This window comes from Amaranthus tricolor, chromosome 1, assembly GCF_026212465.1.
Source record: "Amaranthus tricolor cultivar Red isolate AtriRed21 chromosome 1, ASM2621246v1, whole genome shotgun sequence".
Classification (NCBI taxonomy): Eukaryota; Viridiplantae; Streptophyta; class Magnoliopsida; order Caryophyllales; family Amaranthaceae; genus Amaranthus; species Amaranthus tricolor.
In genome coordinates, this window is record NC_080047.1 from 10,968,134 (window position 1) to 10,991,134 (window position 23,001).

The 23,001-nt window shown below is 35.0% G+C and overlaps 1 protein-coding gene across 2 annotated transcripts; it reads right to left on the reverse strand.

Moving 5' to 3' along the window:
• Window positions 1–2,050: 2,050 nt before the first annotated feature.
• On the reverse strand, window positions 2,051–21,551 carry LOC130827149 (uncharacterized). Of its 2 annotated transcripts, none has more exons than XM_057692805.1 (13): window positions 20,948–21,551; window positions 17,916–19,005; window positions 14,897–15,079; window positions 14,524–14,756; window positions 14,078–14,152; window positions 11,035–11,106; window positions 10,858–10,956; window positions 10,699–10,767; window positions 10,496–10,610; window positions 9,370–9,438; window positions 5,169–5,514; window positions 4,083–4,194; window positions 2,051–3,664 (listed from the first exon to the last, which is right to left on the reverse strand). In XM_057692805.1, exons 1-13 carry the CDS (start codon window positions 21,083–21,085, stop codon window positions 2,534–2,536), a joined length of 3,732 nt encoding a protein of 1,243 aa, XP_057548788.1. In that variant the 5' UTR covers window positions 21,086–21,551; the 3' UTR covers window positions 2,051–2,533. The 2 variants fall into 2 exon arrangements, with proteins under 2 accessions (XP_057548788.1, XP_057548781.1); XM_057692798.1 differs by having other exon boundaries at window positions 14,870–15,079.
• Between the last annotated feature and the right edge of the window lie 1,450 nt (window positions 21,552–23,001).

Genomic DNA, 23,001 nt, shown 5'->3' on the forward strand with positions numbered 1-23,001 from the left:
CTACAATTGAGAAAATGACAAAGTTATTTAATGATTTTGTGTATCATTAGAGATATTAAAGCATATTAGTTATCTCCCCTGATTTAATATCTCAAAGATAATAAGCACAATATAATCATAAATAAAAACAAAGTAGATAGTATTAATAGATGATAAAACAAAATACAAATTGCTAAAAAAAATTACAAGATTTATAATTTATTTTTGGATAATAAGGTAGAGCATTAGCGCTATGAGTAATACAATTAAACCCATAATGATAATGAATGCTTCTAGTATTTTACTTATATTGTCGGCAATTGGATTGATGTGGGTGTTTGTGGATGTATTGTTTGAAGAAGATGAAGAAAGAATTTATGGGTAATTTTTTTTTTTTTTTTGTGTTTGGGATAAGGTGTGAGTGGTGTGTGTGTTTGTGACGGGTAGAAGACCCTATTTATAAGGTGTAAAAATTTCATTTTCATATTTTATCTTCAAGTTTAATAAAAATGTGGTAAAAAAAAATTTTTTATTTTATTATTATTATTATTTTTTTTTGGTTCAGAATCGAACCTTTAACGACTTACTTAAATTATAATTTTTGGACCATTCTGGCATTCATCCCAGGGTGATATTTGTATAATTAAAAAGGATTTTATGTTATGTAGAACTAATGTAATCATGTGTGCTAATAATCTGTGTTATTGGTAAACTAAGACAACTTTTTATTATTGGGTTTACAATATTAACAAAAGAGAGCCTAATAACTTATTTTTTTTTATTATTTTTTTAAGGTGAAATTAAATTTTATGAGTTCATTAAGTGATTATATACATATAAATATATAAAAGTTTGATGTATATAATTTTATATACTAAAGTAATCAAATGCATATGCACATAATATGATGACATGATCAGATAAATAGAAATAAAACCGTCCATAAAGGTGTTAACAATGCTATATTAGCCAGTCCATAAAGGCGGTCATTACAAAATAATACTAGCTAGTCCATATAGGCGGCTGAAAAAGTAAAGACGAACATAAACATTAAACGACATTATTAAAATAAATTATTTTATGGATTAATAGTCTGAAAACGTTTACTACTAGTTCCTTCGCCTTCGTCATTTTTCCTTTTATTACTTCCTTATGCTACCATAGGATCATTAGTAGGTTGGACTGGTGGGTTATCAGTAGATTGTGGTGACTAATTAGTAGGTGGTTCTGCTGGTGGATTAATTGCATTATTGAGACTTGGCATTGGGTTTTCATTTATATTGGTATTATTTGGATTATGTCTTCGCAGTTGGTTTGAACCACTACTAGCTAGGTTGATAGTAACAAATATACAATTTTCTTCAAAGATAAAGTATAGAACGGTGTTAGTAACACCTTGAATAATAATATTGATACCATTTGATTGTTGGTTCATATTGTGGTTAAAAAAATGTGTTATAATGTTCTGAGAAGAAAAAAAAAATTTCCTTTTTGGATTTTTTGAGAGCGAAAAATTGGTGCTGATAACGTGTTAAAAGGTAAGGAGAATATAAGAAGAAAAGTAGTATAATGGATTGATAAACTTATATAGATCTATCTCCTATTTCATTGTCCTACTCAGTATTACAAGAAGTTGCACACATATATACTGCAAGATATACAAGTAAAAACAAATTGCACATATATATAGTGCAAAATATACAAGTAAAAACAAGTGTATTACTATTAAAAAGGATAGAAACACCAACATTATAGTATATATTTGACAAATTATTATGGTAAATTTTCAAACCAATAATGCAAAAATTTAGCATTTACCTTAAATCCAAAAGTGCAACTAATTTGTACATAAAAGAATTAATTATAGTCAAACACAATTGGAGACGGTCTATCCGAGAGACTATTAGATATATGGACTAAATAGCCTAATTAATATAATATAAAGAGAAAAATAAGAATATGAGCTTCTTGTTTTGAGGTCGTCTCTTTAAGAGTCGGTCTCTCACAAGTGTAGCTGTTAGTTGGTCTTTGCTCTAAAAACAAATCGTGTTATGCTCCAACTCCAAACAAATGCAAAATCAGTATCCACTGCTACACTACAGTATCATAATTCATAACACAGTCCGATTTTTCAGATCACTGTAAAGAATAACAAACACGAGCTGCTACTACAACGCCAGCCCACTATATTCACATTACAAACACCACAATATTGGCAAAGAGGGAAGAAAATCACAAGATTTCCCGTAGTTCGCATCAACAAGAAAAACGTAATAGCAAAAATTTTGCACACCCGGAAAACCCTCCAAGAAAATATATATGATAGAGGAGAATTTTTACAGAGGGGAAAAATCAAGAAATACACCAGCAGGAAAAGATCGATGCAGGAATGTCTCGGCTCATACATCACTGACAGAACTTGGCAGATACGGAACCTGCAGAATGCGTAGCTTTTAGAGATCCCAGATGAAGCATTCCTTAGCATCTCTAAGCAAAGTTCTTCCCAGCATCAAATTGAAGAAAAATGGAGTGTCACATACAAACTTACTATTTTCTAGAACGCGCTCCAACTATTTGTGTGTCCTTTAGGGGTTTCACTATCCATAGTAGACTTAAATGGCCCAGAAGAACCAAATGCATCCAAGTCTCCCCGTGGCGTTTCACTTACCATTGACGAACTAAATGGTCCGCCGAACCCATAAGAATCAAATTCACCCCTAGGTGTCTCGCTGCCAAAAGAAGATTTGAATGAACCAGAGTAACCAAAATAGTCTGATTCTCTTCTGGGTGTTTCACTGCCCAGTGATGACTTGAAAGGCCCACCAAAAGGGTCAGCCTCTGATCTTGGAGTTTCACTGCCCCAAGATGACCGGAAAGGCCCAACTGAACCAAAAGGGTCAGCGTCTGCTCTTGGTGTTTCACTGCCTAGTGATGACTGGAAAGGCACCGCAGACCCAAAAAGTTCTGAATCTGCTCTGGGAGTTTCATTGGCCATAGATGATGACCTAAAAGGCCCAACAGAACCAAATGCATCTAACTCTGACCTTGGGGTTTCATTTCCAAACGAAGAACTAAATGCACTAGATCCAAAAGCATCGGAGTCCCTCCTAGGAGTTTCATTACCAAATGATGACTTGAATGGTCCAGAACCAAAAGGGTCTGTATCATCAAATGACGTATACCGATCCCCATAATCAAAATCATTATTAGTACTTCGCATAGAATCAAACCGTGCAAATGTATCCCTTTGCTGAAATGATTTGTCATCTTGTGAGTCAAATTCTCCAGTGCTGCGCATGGAATCAAATCGAGATAGCCTTTCTTCGGGCTGGAACCCACTATCGATCGATCTGAAAGAATCAAACCTAGAAAAGTTGAGACCATGCTCTGGTCCTTCACCATACTTCTGTGGAGAATAACTTGACCCATAAAGTGGTGTGCTTGGAACAGAATCTGCAAAAATGCTCTGTTTAGGAAAATAGCCATCAGCAGGAGTACCGGGAACAGAATCTGCAAATAGGCTCTTTTTGGGCAAAAAGCTCTCAGCTGGTGTGCCTGGTACAGACTCCGCAAATATGCCTTTCTTGGGCAGGAAGTCCTCAGTCTGAGAACTAGTCCTGATAGGAGGCAGAGTCCACTGACCATGTCCAAACAAATCATCAATATGCTTTTCACGATCCATATCCTGAAGAGTATCAACATGTGCGGATAAGTTGAAAAATATCAGAACATAAAAATTTTATTTGCGGAAAAGTTTTCTTTTAACACCAACTATGGAGGTGAAAGCATTAACACTAGCAGGGATGACTAAAAGTTGTCCAACAATTAAAAAATCCTTGTAGACTTTGCAACGAAAAAATTAAAAAAATCAGCAAGACAGCACAAGCCAAAAACATAGCCGCCAAAACCCAAGTGAACACAAGTCAACAGAAAACACAAACATAAATCCGAACTAAATCTTTGTAAGCTTTGTATTCTTCCAGGCTATTATCACAAGCAGAATATTTCAATAGAAAATATTTCGATGAATCTTTGTCCAGCAAACAGTAGGATTAACAAGAGATTCATTTTAGAAGTAACATAATCAAAAAGTCTACGTTTACCTTTGAGGAATCCCACATCGAATCAGAGTCATCAGTAACATCAAATATGACCTGCGATGGCTTATCAGAACTCTTTTCTCCGTAAACAGAAACATCAGCATTCCCAAGGTCACTGCACAAATGGAGTAATAATGCATATAATGTCAAGAGAAGCAATGATACAGGAATAACAAAACAATAATATACAATGACATAGAAGCCAAACTGATGTTAGTCATCACAAATTGAATTGATATTGATGGGTTATATTAAGCTGATTAATACTCCTGAATACAGCAAGCACTCCAAACAAATTACTAGTTTAAGCAATAAACAAAGCTTTGACCTTGACGGTAAAGACAAAGGATGATATATTTTTTTCCTTTTCATCAAAAGACAGAGACAGTGTAGGATGATCACAACAAGGTTTCATTTCCTTATTTCCTGTTAATATGGAGGGAGGAGAGGATGAAACTAATCCACCATATACAGAATCCTAGCATAGTTTATGATATGTCAATATCCAAAAGGAATCTTAAAAGTCTACATTAGCTTGCACACTTGAGAAACATTTATTATCTTAATGTGATCTTTCCACCAAATATTTACAAGACTTCAACCCATTCCCATTAACTCAAAGGCTCAAACCATACAGAAAACAGGAAATAATTCGAGAAGATAATCACTAGCACTACAGGAACAATAATTCTATAATTATATTAGAAAACTCGATTGTTGATCGAAGGACATCTTTATTCGGAAAAACGTAAGTTAATGGCCACTAATGGAGGATAAAGGATCCCATAATCAGAAACATGCATTTTACAAAAACACATGCATAAAAGCTCACGATAAAGTTTGGTTGAGGAACAAAAATGAGAACAAGAGTAATAGGATATTAAGAAATATGCTGTCAAAAGCTAATAGAGCAAGAGATTAAATTTAAAAAATAAAAAATAAAAAATAAAAAATAAAAAAAAAATCATGTTCAGCACTTCAGTACAGTTTAATTCCATTTCTAGCTTCCAGATTAAAAGGCATCAAAATAGACTGTTAAAACTTATAACAAAAAGTAACGCCGTTTATATCATAAAGATAAAGGCATACCTCTGAGGTTCATTGGCACGAGGTGAGGAATCTACACCTCCAGACTCTCTGAAATGGTTGTCGTTGGAACCATCATGTGGACTTCCAAGTGAACTTCTACCTGAAGGACTAAAAACTGGACTTTTTACCATGTCATCAGCTTTAGAGGAGCCAACTACACCATTTTCAGTCACCTCGCCATCCGCTCCGGCAGGCTTCAAAGGTTTGGATTCAGTATCTGAGGTAAGAATAGATATTTCACCCTCAGCAGCCAAACTTATCTGTTTCTTGGCAACCTTGACTTTTGTTTTTGGTGGTGCAATGACATTCTGCACGTCGAGAGTCATTTCCTTCACAAAAGTGTAGCCTGAAACAGAAAAGCATTAGCACCAGTAATCATCAGAAAACGGAGCTCGTACCCATAATTTCTAAACATTGATCAGTAGTAAACACTTGGGAAATATAAAGATCTGATTACATTACTAAATTTCAGAGATTAACTAAGATCCCAAAAACTACTGGCTGACTCTTTTTTCAGAGTTCTCAAGGTTGTGAGGGAAATCCTCTTAAGAGCAAGAATTAATGAACTAAACTTTGCTTGTTGGATTAAACATTAATGGAAATTGGAAAAGCTTTATAAAGACATCCACACGCCACAGCACGGCACACAAAGTAAAGATTTAAAACAATCACATTCTGTCACTAGAGAAAATTCCAATTAACTTTTGCAGAGTTTCTGGTGTCTATGATATACAAACAAGTAGAGGTGCTTACCGGGGTGAGACGGTTCAACGGGTTATGGGCTTAGTTATAATGATTGGGTCATTGGTGGGGTGGGTTGCAATCGAGCATTGGTTAGAAAGGGTTAATAGTGGGCTAAAAAGGGTGCCTCTCTGCTCTCTATCTCCCTTCTCTCTTCAAAATCAAATGGATGAACTTCTGATTATCACAGTCCACAACGACAACACCACAACGACACCAGTCGTCAAAGCCTTAACACCAAAAGACTGAGAACGGCTACATGAACCAATATATCAGTTTTAACGGTCGTGTCTACGTAGATTTTTCTACTCCATTCATTTTGGTTCCTCTACCATCTCAATTTGCAAATCTAGATCCTTCATATCCTTTTATGCTCCTTCCCTCCAAGTCATCTTTGGTCTTTCTCTCCCTCTTTTAAATCTTTTGAATTTGAATCTTCTATCTTCCTTATAGATTCCCTAATACCTCGTCATTGAATACGCCCAAATCATCTTAAACGATAATTTTTCATCTTTTCCTCATTTGCAACTCCTAAACCCTTTCTTATATCTTCGTTTCGAATTTTATCTCTCAAGGTATGCCCACTCATCTATCGAATCATTCTCATTTACGCTATTCCTATCTTCATACTACGATCGATAACACTTACTCTTTAACGTCCATATAGTAGCATTGGTCTGATAGTCGTTCGATAACACTTACTCTTTAAATAAATCAGTTAGCCAATTTACTACAATCAACCCTAGGCATCTCTATGTCTTTAAAGGTATATCGTCTAAATGAATTTCTTTCTTTAGGTTCATTCTCTTCAAAGCCCCCTCAATTCTGATTTTTGCATTCTTTGCATGAATTCTCTAATTTCATCTAAGGGAGTAATTGTTGTGTCTACAATATTTCCTTGTTTTTTATAGCTCATCAAAATACTCCCTCCATCTGATCCTTGATGTTCTCTTCGTGAACTAGAATGTTCTTATCCTAATTCTCAATACACTTTACTAGACCTGTATCATTAGTTTATACTTACCCCCTCTTTGAAATCCCATAGATATCTTTGTCTCCTTTAGAATCTAGTGTGTCAAATATCTCTTTAAAAAGCCTTTAATTTCACATCACGAACTACTACTTTTGCCTTGGTTTTAACTTCTTTATACTAGGCTAAGTTTTTCCTTAGTCCTATATTTTCTTAATGCAAGATAACATCTTTTTCTTTTCCTTGATAACTATCTTAACCTCCTCATTCCACCACGTTGTATCCGTCTTTACCAGAACACTACCCTTGATTCTCTGAAATCTTCTTAGTTATTCGAATGATGCAAGTTTTCATCTTTGTCCAAGTATACTCTGCATCCGAATTTATCTCCCAGAAAATTTCTTAACCAGTCTATCAGCCAAAACTATAGTATTATCCTCTTCTAATCTCCACCATTTAATCCTATGTTACTCTTTGGTTTCCTTTACCTTTGGTGTTGCTTGAAGGCGAACATCTAGGATAAAGAGTTAGTATTATGTGGCTACACACTCTTTTGGGATAACCTTACATTTTAGAAAACTACCTCGATTTATCATCCTTGTCAAAAAGTAATAAAATTGAATTGCGTTTACTCTAGTTCTAAAAGTCACCAAATGACTATCTCTCTTTCTTAAACCATATGTTAGCAACCAACACATCATGAGTGCAAAATCCAAAATGAACTCTTCTGCATTTTTAGTTCCATAGCCAAAACCTCTTAACTATTTTCGTCGCCACTGGTACATATTTCCACGTGCCCATTCAAATCATCTCCTATATAAAGCATCTCATTCATTGGTATGTTCTACACCATATCATCAAGATCCTCCCAGAATTTCCTTTTAATTAATTCCTTTATCCCCATGTACTGTGCATGGAGCCCTTCCGACATGATGTTTCAAGTGCGGTAAACCTGGTCAGTGCACCAGTGTCTTTCTTAACTTAATTCTAGCTAATAATTCTAATGTGGATTTCTTCTTCCACTCCAGAATTTTTCAACAAATTTTCAAAGTTCAGCAATAGTATGGGCGTAGTGACACTAGCTACCAATTGAATCCCACTGCTTTTGCTTCAATTTTGGATTCTCTCTACTCTAGAATTTTCAAATTTCAACAATGGTGGGCATAGTGACAATTTTGGATTTTCCTTCAATTTCAGTTTTCAATGGAGTGATCATTCAATTCCATTTTTCAATGGAGTGAAATTGGACAAAATGTTTTCCGTTAGGTATTATGCCTCGGTCCTAATTATTGTGTTATATTTGTTGTAAAATTGCTACAAAGTAAAAAGCCCGCCAATTAATTGACCCACGACCCTCATCCAACCCGCCAATTATTGTGTTAACCACCTCTACAAACATGCAAGCAAAAGCAAGACATGAGGGTCAACATCTCTACGAGAACTCTGGTTGCGTCCTGGTAGCTAGGCTACATTTCCAGCAATAGGTTTTTGTATACCTTGTGCCCTAGCTAGATTATATGAAATTGAAATTTTCACCACATAGCCAGTGGCACATCCAAAAAGAAAACAGCAAGAAAAATAGAATAGACACACAGATGCACAAACTAAAGATAATTGTAGCCAATGAAAGAAAGAAAGCACAAATTAAATCTATGAGCAAGGACAATGAAGGGAAAATCAAAAAAGCACAAAAGATAACTGCAGATGATAGGTAATCAAATGAAATAAGCAAAACTACATATTCTCTTGGATTGTGTTAGCGATATGTAGGCTTGTCTCTACATGAATTTTTTCCAATGCCTTTAAGGAAACACTACAAACGTGTTAAACATCCAAATAACCAAGATCACTTCTAAATACACTAATGTTGTGTTTGGGAACAATGCTTTCACTTAAAAATCTAAAATTGACTCAAATTTAGTTTTCGGCAAATCAAAAAAATACAAATTTGGATCTGAGCCAATTTCACCTTTACTATTCTTAAAGTTGAAAATTTGAGAATGACTACCTATACCTTGTCATTTTCAAATTCTTCGTTTATAATTTCATAATTAAAATCATTAATTTGAAATGAATGACTTGTTGTCAAACACAATCAAAAAAATTGCTCAAGTTTCAAAATACAAAAAACCATTAGCTTAAGTTTCAAAATACAAAATAAGGTTATATTAAGTTTCAGAATAAATAAAAACATTAGCTTAAGTTATAGAATCAAACAATCATCAAAAAGTATGTACCAACCATTACAGCCAAATGAGACAACACAAAATGAATACACCAAAATTTCCAACTATTGAAAATAAAGTTTCTGCAAGACTACCAAATGCCTAGAAGCCATAATAGAACCACAGTAGCATACGTAAACCAATATGCATACACAGGTTCATATTAGAGCATAGAACTGTAAGCACACTAAAGTTGATCACTGACAAGAGATCAAAAAATGCTTTAAACACATCCATCAAAGAGTTAACAAAAAATTGAACTTGCCTTCGTCTTCAAATTTATCCCAATCTTCATCCCAATCAGCAGCACTCTCCTGGATACCAGGCTGCCATCCTGCAGTATAGAACAAACTTCAGAACAAAAACAGAACCAATTTAAAGTAGTGTTTCAGATGAAACAAAGGGTTAGCCAAAAACACATCAACTCGTATTTTTTGCAGTTCTATAATTTTTAAGCTATCTTGCCTTTTACTCCCTCTGTTCCTAAATGATGTTCTCATTTGCCATTTTGGGTCGTTTCATTTGTTGTTCTCCTAAAAGAATCTTATCATTTATATCACAAAATTTGGACATAATTAAGCTTGTTCATCCTCATTTTAATATTTAATGCTTAGGATTCCACATATTTTCCACCAACTTATTTTAACTTTGTTATATTTCTTATGGTCCCCATGAATTTTCCGCTAACTTTATTTAAATATTTTTTTAATAATTGTGATCTCTATATGTTTCCACTAACTTTGTTTAAATATTTTAACTTTATTATTCAATAAAATAAAATATCTATTATGTAAAAGATTCAACTTTTCTAAATTTTCATAAACATTTCTTATGGGAACATCAAGAGGGAACGGACAGAGTAATATTCTTTAACTTTCTCTTGCTCCAAAGATGCATCAAGTGAAAAATCAAAAGCTACAATACGCGATCTCCACTTTAATCAACCCAAACTTGTTTTTCGACCCTTAGAGCCAAAAATGTCCTTAAACAATATAAACACTTTGCCTAGATATTCAAAAAAATTAATGACTACGAGACAGTCAAAAACCCAAGGCAGTGATATCATTGATAACACCTATCACAGCATATTCATCTCTTATTTTGTTTGCTTCTTACTGCTCCCTAATGTCACTACCCAACAAAACCACAACAAATTAAAAGCTCACAGACAAATCGGAGAATGCCGGTTCTGTATGAAAGGCTTATGTGCATATGAACTGAAAAAAGCTGCAAAAACCTATTCAAGAAACTTGATTGAAAAAACAAAAAAGGCAACAGATTACAGCATTAAAAAGTAACAGGATAATAACTACATAGAAACTTACAGAAGCAATTCAATTCGAAGTGATAACAAAAATTCAAAAGAATGCACGTCAAAAGTCTAAAGTTACCAAAAGGAAGCTCAACAAGTGTGGTTGGTTTCGCGCGTAGTCCATATTTCTTGCAACGTTCACTGAGAGATTTAACTAATTCCTCCAAACTAGATTGGATACGATCGGCATGAACCTGATTACAATACACAACAGATCAGAAATGTTAACACCAAGAAGAGAAATCCATGCAAATTTCTTTCAAAACAAATATACAAAAATACCTGAAGGTTCTCATCAGTGCCATCCTGCTCCATCTTTACAATTGCTTGATACATCTCCATTTTCCTCTCCTACAAACAATCAGAGTACGATTACTCTATAATCTTTTACCTAAATATTTCAGACCAACCTGATGAGCTATTATAAATCACAACAAAAACCTGAATGTCACGGAACGTCGCTTCTTCGATTGTCAACCTAGAAGCCACATCACCTGCTTGTCTATACTTCTCTTCATATTTCTTAGCCAAAGACTCAACCTGAAAAGTCTCACTCTGATTAAAATCTGACCACTGATAACTAATAAATTAAATCTAGAACAACTAATAGGTCCACACCTCATGCTTATCTGCAGCAGCTCTTTCTGAAACTTCATTAAAGCGACTGTCACATCTACTCTTGTAGAGAACCTTAAAAGCATAAAAAATAAATGCAATTAATTTCAAAGGCAAGATACAAAAATAATATTTAGATATTAAGGGGCCATAGACATAAGCAGACCTATAAACAACAATTAGAAACAAGAAAATTAAGTCTGTCATAAGAATCAGCAATATTCTTTCATAGAGAAAGCAAGGCAAGCATTAACCCAAACCAGTACAGGGAAATAATAAAATTTTTACCCTCACCATTATGCCATTATTTAATTTTCCCTCAGTCTCAACGTGACCAATCAAACTTAATAAGAACAGAGGGATGATATTCTACTAATGCATTTTATCTATATTCATTTCTTTTATCCAAATATACAATATATTTTTTAAGAAAATTATACTAATGGGGAATTGTCAAAAGTACATGTTAGGAATGAGAAATCTCTAAAGAGATTAGTTAATAATTTACATTACAATCCTCCAATAATTCCTACAAAGATCATTAAACGTAGCGTATTCAAAAAGACCATTTGATTTTGCCCATGGAGACGCTAAGAGCTTAGCTTTCTCCCAAATGAGTTCCAGCGGTAAGAACCGATCATTAAAATTCGTCTATTCCTCTCCAAACCAAATAGACCAAAGAATTCCATAGCCGTGACATCTCCACAAATTTTTGAGTTCCTTCTTAAATCCAAAGCCTAGTGACTGAAGAATAAAAAATTCCTAATCCTCCTTGGAGCTACCCAAAGATCTCCACTAATCTGAAGAAGTCTACCTCATAGTTCTTTCGTAGACTACAATGCAAAATAGATGATCATCATCCTCTCCATCTACCAAGCACATTAAACATCGATGCGAACTCAAAGCTTTATCAGATCTCTTAATTTGGAGATTCTCCATAGTATTGAGCTTCCCTAAAACAACCAACCAAAAAAAAAAGCTCTAATTTTACATGGAACATTAGATTTCCAAATTAAGTTAGCAGCAAAATAAGTGATTAGTAGAATAAGAAAATAATACTAGGCAAGAGTAAAAAGAAGAGCGAGAGAAGCCTTTAGGTATATTTAGGCTCCAAGACCTAGAGTCCGAATTCTTATAGGGGGCAAAATTCTGAAGAATGGATAATAACTCAACATATTAAATGTCTCTTTCTCAAGGATGATGCCTAAAGAAAAAAGGCCATGCCACTTGGTTACCTCCCTCCATACAAGAATAGAAATAACAAATAGGAGCATCATGTTTTGTGGATAGTTCGTATCATCTAGGAAAAGGAGATTTGAAAGTTTGTACTCCTATTCAAACATCTTCCCAAAGTCTAATTGAATTGCCGCTCCACACTTTAAGTCAAATAAAAGGAAAAAATTTTTGAAATACCCGAGAAATTGACTCCCTAGGAATGAAAAACAAAGAACCTGAATTGGTGCATACTTCCCGTAGAGATGTAGGAGATCCATAGATGCTTCTGATAACTCGATGCGAAGAGAATCTGGTTCATGAGGGAATCTCCAAAGCCACTTACCAAGTAATGCCGAATTTTTATCCTCCAAATCCCTCACTCCCAAACCTCCTTGTGGTATTGGCAATTTGACTATCTCCCAATTCATTAAATGATCCCTTTTCACCTCTCCATCTTCCCCCCAAAGAAAATTTCTCATCGTCTTCTCCAAAATTCTAATAATGAACTTCAGGGCCTTAAAAAGGGAAAGGAAGTAAATAGTAATATTCCTTAAGCAACACTCGACAACAATGATTCTAACTTCCAAGAAAAAAGATGATTTCTTCCATCCATCAAGCCTCTTCGAAATCTTTTCAATAACCCGACCCCAAAAATCGTTTTTTCTATATATAGTACCTCTATATGCACATTTATCAAAATTTAAATTTTTTCACAAACCTCGTCATTCCAATTATGCACCATTACATAAGTGCGCATGGATGAAAAGAACACATTACACCATATATAATCAAATTCCATAGCAGAGACATAATTAAACAATTACAACAACCAAACATTAATTCAACCCCAAGAAAGTTAGACTAATACAAATGTCAGCATTACCCCAATGTCATTAAGTGTCTCCCACCTAGGGTTCCACCTTTGCAGAGTTTTGGGGGTTAAATGTGTACAACCTTACCTTTGTAAAACCAAAGAGGTAGTTGCCGATTTGGCCCCTTATATCAAACATCATTGCAACTTCATTTAAATAAAAAGTGTACATAATATAACAAAATAGTCCATTGTAATCTGAAATCAAAAGCTAAATATTTGGTTTTATTGAGAATAAATGCCTTGGAACAAAAATATACAAAGAACTTGATTAGAAAAGCAAAAAATAAACTGAAATTTTCTTCCGTTACAAATAATTGGAACATTTCTTTTTTGGAACATGGTCAAGATAATTGCAATGGACATTTTAGAAAAACGAATTTCAGTATTCTTCGAATATGTATGTAAGACCACTATAAGCTAACCAAATTTATATAAAAGATAATACAAAAAAGACGTAGAGAATGGAGAATTTGATAAAATTAATTAATAAATAGGAAAGAGAAAATGATTGAAGTAAGAAGACAATGTGCATTCCAAATTTGTCCAAATATATATTTAAAAATTGGAAAACACCAATACCTCAAAGGAAAATAAATGGTTAAAACTGCTTTGGAGAGCAAGCTTTCCATTTATCACAGGGAGCCAAACAATAGCAAAGCCTTTCCATTAATAAAAACACTAGAAATCATTAGGATATCAACACTTATACAAATAACTGAAGCTACATGGTACGAGACTGCTAGTACCAGTAGAAATTTGAAATTTCTGTTGTATAGATGTTGCCACAACTCCCAAGGGAGCTTCCAAACCAAATTAGTTACATAACAAGGTGTGTAATTTTTCTTATTTAAAGTTAAAACTCACAACTAAGAGTCAAGAACAAGTAACAAAGATGTGTGTCAATCAATTATTTAAATGAAAAAACCAAGGAATGAAATCTTAGATAAAGAGACTCACAAGCTCTTGCATCTTAACTCGGAAGAACTCCGTTTTCTCTCTTGATTCTTTTATTTCTTTCTCCAGTTCTTCAACCTGGCATTAAGCAAATGAGATTCTCAAAATATGTAAAAGCAAACTACAAAAGTCTAGGACTTTACATTTACGGCAAAGCATGAGCAAAGAGCATCTGATTCTCAAAACACATTAAAGCTGGCAATATTATAAAGAGTTCATAATAGATTAGACAATCATCAAATATAACTCAAGCCTGGCAGACATATTTCATACATCAACAATAGAAACCTGAAAATATAATATGCTCAGATTTAAAGCCTAAAACAATATACTTCCTCAAAATTGCCTCACTGGCATCTCAAACAACACAGCCACCAGAACATCATTGCAATAAAGGAGCACCTGAACTGGATTTGAAACACACAAGTTGTCTAAATGTAAACACATACTTTTTTATTGGCCTCTGATGCCTCCTGGAATTTCAAATTAAGTGATTTCTGCTCCTCCTCACTCAGCTGATCTACTAGGTGTTTCTCTAATGTTGGTACTTTGGCTTTTGGTGGTTTAGGAGGCATTCTATCGTCGTGTGATATATGAGCACTAACAGGCAACGGCGGCTTTCCAGTCGGACGTGCAGTTGGTCTAGGAGCTGTGGCAGGTGCTACTGCTGGTTGCTGGAAACCTGAAAGACAAACAAAAATTTACAGACTTTCATGCAGTTCAAAGCTTGTCGACAATAAAATCAAACATTAATTAAGGGCAAAAGAACCATGTCTTTTTTATGTATAGAATTACCAGCCGTATGAACCCATGCTACATTACCATATCCGCCTGCTGGTTGAACACTTGCAGGAAAATCAAGCACCACACTACTCGGAAGCACTGCTGGAAGAGGACGCCCTTCCCTGTATCTTTCCATAAGGTAAAGTGCAATGCAGAATTCCCTGAGAGAAAGCATGCTGTCATTATCCTGATCAGACAGGTCCCACACCTGCTTTAAGACCTCTGGAACATGAACAATACTAAGTTAGTGGCACATCAGATAAGAAATGTGTCCCTTTCACCAGGGAACTTGAAATGTCATATGCACAACAATTTCAACAGTTTAAAGAAACTACACTCCATGTATTATATCGGTAAAAAAGATTTGCATAAACCCAAAACAATAGGGCAGGCATGCAACCAAAACACATCACACCCCCATGCATTGTGCAAAAATGTCGTACGGTTGCAATCACTGATGCGGTAATGCGAGTAATGTGGTTATCGTAATACCTAAAGATCGGTCGAAAGCAAGAGATAGCCCTTGATACAGCCTCAACTACGGTTTGTTTACACCATTACAATGCGGAAAAACATTGGCTCGTTTTTTTCTTGAAAGCCTTCACGATGCAGCCGATGCGATTCGATGTCGGCTTGTTTTTGCATTATGCCCCCATGGCCCCAATACACAAAAAATAATCGATGCAAAGGTCGTAGTTGACTCCAAACAGATGAAACTCTCCCTCATAGTGCTCAATCAGTTCCACCATTATATACAAGTTACAAGAATAAGCTTTAAAGAAGTTATGCTTTTTAAGTACATAAAAATAAGCAGGGGGCGAATACAAGTCATAAATAACCAGCTAAAACACATAATAGCAAAGAATTTTGAAGCTACAGATGGTAAAAGCTATAGGGAGCAAGACATGCTTAACCACACCAAAACAAAAAAGTTTCAAACCAAATCAAGAAAAACTAATGAGTTAACAAGCATATTCAATCCTTTCAAAAACGAGGAAAGATAGATCTTAAAAGACCATATATGATATAACGTCCTACATTTCCATCCCAAACACACAACGTCCTACTTCCCCATAAAATATACCTTTAACCACTTTTCCTCCCTTCTCGTAATTTACACAAAATTGGTACTTGGGGTTAATTACATGGGGCACAGAGCAGAAGACAACATCTAAACGAAGTTTTGTGGTGATTATAATCACGCGGGAAAAATGTGGTCTTAATTATTGAATACGAATATCTCATAGGTCTTTTCATTTATACTCTCAGCTAACATTGTAACATTAGCATGTAAAAGGACCAATAACCAATGTTTTTAGACTCACTTTTAAACTTCAAATACACTTGAAAAGAGGTTACAATCACTTAAACTCAAGGTTTAAGTTGATTCCCAATTCTTTTTCCTCTAGGTTAGACTAACTAATCCGGAAGCAACTAAGCAGGCAACTTGATATTGTAATCCAAATTCCAACCTGCAACAGATGATGACAACAAAAGACACAATTCCTTAAAAACTATAATCCTCCAATGGGAATATGACTTGCACATGTCTACCCTATCAAAAAACGCCATTCCACAGATCTAGTATGACATGATTGGGTGCCAGAACGAAAGGTACACAAAACATTTCCCATGGTAGCAAATACAAAACAGATTGAAAAGGTATCATTTACGAAAATTAAGACAACTAAGAACTACAAAAAAAAAATACTCCCTCCTATCCCTACAATTTTTCCCATTTGAAATTTGACACAATTTAATAATTACACTTAGTTTTTATTTTTTTCTTAATTTATAAGTTAAAAGATAGTCAAGTAAGATCTTATTTAATTATGCATAATTAAGTATATTAAAGATTAAATAAGTACATTGACAAGCATGCAATCTCAAATTGGACATATTGGAGGCTGTTACTTGGATTCGGGTACTGATGTCGGATACTGGTACATGTCCAAGTCTCGGATACGTCTAAATATTCAATTTTACGCCTAAAATAAAGTGTACACGTGCCATACCAATGTCCGAATGTCCGAGCATCAAGGATCGGACACGGGTACGTGAAGCAAAATGAAGAGTCCGAGTAACATAGATTGGAGGAATAGGAGTGAGGAATAAAAATAAGAGTTCATCTAGAATAATGCATTATTTCTACAATGACACATTATGTATAAAACTACTATTGCTCCATCAAAAAATTGGAGCAAGAGTTCTATATACAAAACTATAGAGCATGAGATTCATGATTCTAAGTTCATGAATCATGACTTGTGTGGAAATAATTTTAAATCAAATTATACAATACAAACTCAACTTTTTTCAACAATACATCATTATATTACCCCAATGCCATTAAATAGCACCCACCCATAGGGGGTTCAAGGGTTTATATTTAAGAAGCTTTACCCCTGTTAGTAGTAACAAAGATGTTTCTGATTAACCTTAAGTTGCAAACATAATCTATAACTTCACACAAAAAATAAGAAACGCATATGATTTACTGGGTCATTTTATTATAGTCCACTATAATCCAAAATCAAAGAACTTTGAATCTAAGACCCATCGAACTAAAGGATGATCTAGTGGAAATTAATTTATTATAACTGTTTAGGAACAATGATATTTGGAAATTTAGGATCGGCTCAAATTTTGTTTGGCAAATCAAAAAAAAATCAAATTTGGATTTGAGCCATTTCCCAAACCTTGTTAATCTCAAATTTTTCGTTTATGATTTCACTATTAAAATCTACAATTTAAAATGAGATACTTGTTTCCAAACACAACTCATAGGAACTGCAATACTCCACCCACTTTTACTTTTACATACAAAACATTGGAAATCAATGAAAAAAATGCAATAGAAAACTCAATCCACAACTATGACTTAAAAAAAAAATGACAACCAAGAATTGTGTACACTATGCAATAAAAACTGATATTAAAAGGCATTTAGGTAATTAAAGTATTAAAAGAAAATTCTAATGAAATAGAAAAAGAAGCAAACTTGGACAATAGCAAATTAGCAATAAGAACACATAAAGCAGGAAAGCAATTGACACACCTCTTGGCAGTCTCCAACTTAGAAAGAGGTTGCGTGCCTGTTCCCCAGTTATTTTCCCATCTTTATCCGTATCTACTTCCATGAATACTTTGGTGTATTTCTGCAGATCAGTATGGGTCACTCTTGGCCAATTGAATTGGGGTTGAGTTCCTGTAGTGCTATGAAGCGAAGAAGCAGCCGCACCATGAGGAGCAATATTCTCGGCCCGAACTTGCTGATTCTGCCTTCCTTGAGATGGTAAGTTTATATGCTGTCCACTGACAGAAGCTGCAGTGAGTGATTTTGGTGCAGCAGAAATGGCTGGTTTAGAGGAAGGCCGGTTGCCAGCTGAATCTGGAACATATGTTGAAGGAACTGGTATGCTGTCAGCAGATGGGTTAGTGACAGAACCATCTTTTTTGACCGGTGAAGAAACTGCAGAGAATGCATCACCTCCATAAAAGGAACCGGGAGGTAACCCATTTTGTGGAACATGTGGTTTGGGTTGCGTAATAAAAGATCCTACACTATCCAATGGCTTAGGTGGCAAAGAACCCACTGGCCCTGCTGTCAAAGAAACCCCAGGCTGGTTTGTCAAATGATTATTTCCAGATGGTGATTTTCCTCCATTTGTAACTCCTGCGTGATTCAAAACTTTAGAATTAGGTAGGTTTGGGCTCAATGAAGGAGTTCCCCCAGAAAATCCTTGAAAACCACCTCCTTGTACAGGTTGTGTACCTACACCAGAAACTGCATTTTCCGGTCTCACTAACCCACCAACTGGTGATTGGTTATTCTGCTGACGGAAGTTGGCATTTGGCAACACTGGTACTCCTCTATGCCCTGGATTTTGAGAGGCAATAGGAGCAGCATTGTTCGTCTGAGATGCAGGAGGGGTTACTCCAGGAGCATTTGAATGGGGAGCAGATGCAGCAGGGAAACTGATTTGTGGTGCTGGTATTTTCGATGAAGCTGGGCCATATAGAGCTGACCTGACAAGCTCAGGAGTTAAATCGCGTTTACTCTGTACGACTGTCACAAGCTTAAGAGCATTATAGAATTCTGCTCTGCCAAGGAATCCTGTTCGATTTTGATCAGCATACGTCCAGATCTATAACAAAGATGGGAAAATTCAGTCAGCAGACCTGAATGTTCCACGAATATGACTAAATGCGGGCATCCTATACTGATATTTTAACACATTAACAACGAATCCAAAGTTGCCTCTTGCAGCTAATAGAAATGTTAGTCTGAATGCAGCTTACAGAGTAAAATCTATATGTTCCGTAAAAGAAAACTTTCTGTAATATGAATAAAAAACGTGTACTCATATTTTACGGACAATTGTTTAAAGGTTTTCACTTCTTTACCAAAAGAAGTAATGGCAAATTTTTGAGAGTTAAAAAGGAATGAGAACACATATTATGTGAGGGAAGGGGAAATGAAACCCGTAAAATGGAGAGAGAGAAATAGAGAGGTGCATAGAGGGGACCAAATGATGTGGGAGAAGAACAAACTCCTGACTTCTGTTTTTGAATTATTTCATGCCATGGTTGCTAGGTGTGTTGTAAAGTCCAATCAAATCTCCACTACAACTCCACACCATGACCAAACCACACATTCTAATGTCGCGGCTACAAATCTAATTTCACAAATATGCCTTCAGCAGTAGTAGAACTTAGTCTATTTACAACCTTTTTCCAATAAAAAAATATTATTATCCATGCCAGATCCCCTTTGCCCTACAAAAGAAATCTTACAGCAAGTGGACACAAGGTTCTAATGAGAGAAAACTTATGTTCTTTTGCAAACTACCTCAATCCTAGCACATAAATTCATAACATTACTCCTTATATGGCCTTCTCAAACACAAAATAGTGGCTTAATTGATGCAACAAAGTCAAATATGATTGTTCAATAAATTAAATAATGAATATCCATGATCTGAAACAGCCAAGATCATGACTTACCTATTCACACACTTCAAAACAAGCAAAAACTTGGATAGAAGAAAATTCCGGCATCAAAATGCCACACCTCAATAATTAAAAAAATAAAAAGTAGAGATGATAACCCCAGAAAATTAAAAGAGGACCATTGTGATTATTAAGATATAAGACCAGAAGCCCTTAGGGTTAATCCTAAGGCTACAACGGTCATCCCATAAACAGAAAACCCTAGCAATTATAGCAATTAGAACACAAAGGTTGCTATTCAATAGTACCTTCTATCATCGCTTTCAATCCGAATTAATGGACCACAACTACAAACTACAAGCTCAGGTGACGTAATGACTTACTAACTCGATCCCATATAGATTTACCCCTTGATACCAAAAACCTCTCACATCAGTAGACTTGAATGAACTTTATAGGTTGCAAAGAAAAGTTGATAACAACCATAACCAATCTCACAAACAACCAAAAAATGGAATTCAAACTGGGAAAAAGGCATAAAACTTGGTTTATCCCTAGATCCACTTCTCCCTCTCTCTCTCTCTCTCACACATGAGAAACAACAAATATTTTTATGATGCCCCTTGAGGATCAAAATGAGCCAAATATAATTACGATAGGTACCAAGTGAATATGCAATGCTATGTAACTTGGGGTCTTATGAACTTGAGCAACCCAGACTGGTTAAAAAATAAACCTACATATTTCCTTCCATCACCCTGCCAATACAAACAATACTTCCTAGCTTCCCGTTATTATACTCGTAATTACTATAAAGACTTTCACACATATCAACAGAAGTAAAATTCTCATTTATAATAGTTTTGAAATGCACTCGAAACATCCTACAGCTATGTTGTCAACTCACAATTCAAACCGTTATAATTCTATGTTCTAACGATCCAGAAGTAACCCTAATCATTCAATAAACAGGTTCAACTTATCTGATCACAACCAACCAACCAAAATCCAGAACAATTTCCAAACAAATATAAATCAATTTCAAGTAAAGTACCTAATATGAAGCTTAAAGTTACATAACATTCCTCAACATCAATAGGAGTGTGAAAACGCGACGTAAAGGGGGAAAAGATATACCTGAGCAAGAACTTGTTTCGGCAAATTAGAGCCTTGAAAGAAAGCAACAGCTTCCTGACCACTAATCCTACCATCTCGATCCAAATCTGCTCTCTTAAAATAAGCATCAAACAGATCTCCTTGGTTTTGTGCCGCCATTTCAACTTCCAAAACCCCAATCTACCGAAATTCTATCAAATCATTGATTTGGACACAATCACAACATCGAAAAAACAAATCGAATTTTAATAGTTACTTAAGTGAGATGTAAATTGGTGAAATCTGGATCGAAGAGGCGAATGTATGTAATGATTTCGCAGATGCTTTTAATTGCGATGTGATGCCGAAATTCGCTACAACGGTAATAATGGAAATGATAAGATTAGGGTGGAATAAGGGTTTTTGATGTTCGAATTTGGGGAATTTTTGATGGAGATTGGGAGAGCGATCGACTTTTCTGACGAAGGACAAAAAATTGGGCGTCGGCGATGACTGTCTGTCACCGATTTAAGACAAACGGATTTTGATTTTTGCAGAGTGTTTAGTGATTTTTCTTATTTCTTTTTTCGTTTTTCTTTTTCGTTTTTTTCTTTTTTCTTTTTTCTTTTTTCTTTTTTCTTTAATTTTCTGGTTCTAGAATTAATGACGAATTTGGCAAGTTTTGGAATGTGATCCCATTGTTTTGTGCACCTTTTCCTGATTTATCCAATCTGGCATGTGCTTTATTATTATTATCATTTTAACTAGCAAGTTCTTGCTCTTAGTGTAACTATTGATCTCATCTAGTCATTATTTTAGAAGACTCGAAAATTGGGACATATCAACATTTATCGTAAAAAATTATCGTGAAATGGTCTGATAGAGCAGAATTGAGATGTATCAATATTTATCGTAAAAGATTATCGTGAGATCACCTGATAAAGCATGTTATATACATAAGTACCTACAACCATTAGTATAAGCATTGCTCCATAAACTTTACCAATCATGATCATAATATTAGTGTAGAGCATAATGTGAAATTTCAATTAGATATCAAGTTAACTGTTTAAACAAGTACCAATATTCATATGAATGACGTTAACTTGAATCATATTATAGAGCATGCTATATCATGTATATTGGAGGAGGATGGTGAAGATGTGTCGATTTGTGTTGGATTAAGGTTTGGAATGATTGATGAGGTGCTTAACGTGAAGCAAATAAGGCTTTGCTAAAGGTGGGAACCATGTCTTGAACGAGGCAAGGCATGGTATGAAATTTGCTCGCTCGAGACAACATGAAAAAGCAAGTCAGAATGCACCAGAGGAGGGTGCACGTTCAAGCATAATATGTGCTCGTTCGAGCACATGTAAAATCAGCCAAAAGAAGCATTCTGATGAAAGTGCTTGTTCAAGCACCTTAGTGCCTTGAACGAGCACTTTGCCTAGGATGCTATTTTAGACTGTTTAATGCCCGGTTTAAGGCTTTGAAAGGGTGTATTGTGGGGCAATTAATCTAGGAATAATGGTGGGCATTATTTCTATGTTTATTGCTAGGTTTATGTTGATATTTAATATGCATTAAGAGGGTGTTTCATTGCTAAGATTAATGTATGTTAGTTGTAGGGTGTAATTGTGCTTTAACAGCTTTATTGATGCATTGAAGTGTGACTCTAAGAATGATACTCATCTTACTTTATAAAAGGGAGTATCATTCATAGAGCAAGGGGCACCACAAACACATATTGAGAGAGAGCTTTACTTTGATTGAAACTTGAGAGTCTTTGTCATTGTTTAAGCATTTTGTGATCTTAAGAGCATTATTCTTAAGATAAGGGGAGGTTTATTATACTTGTAATTGTTGAATTCAATATAATAAACTACACTTGTGTTCATCTTTGAGGCTATCATTTCATTAACCTTTTGAAATGAAATTGGTTTCTTGATATGAATTCAATAACAGATCTTTTGTAGAGCCTAACAGGACTCGCCCTCTGAAATTTTTTGATAATATCTAATCAAGAACTTAAAAGTCTGAATATTGGCCCCTTATTCTTTTATTTGGATAATAACTTTAACCCCTCATAACTTTCG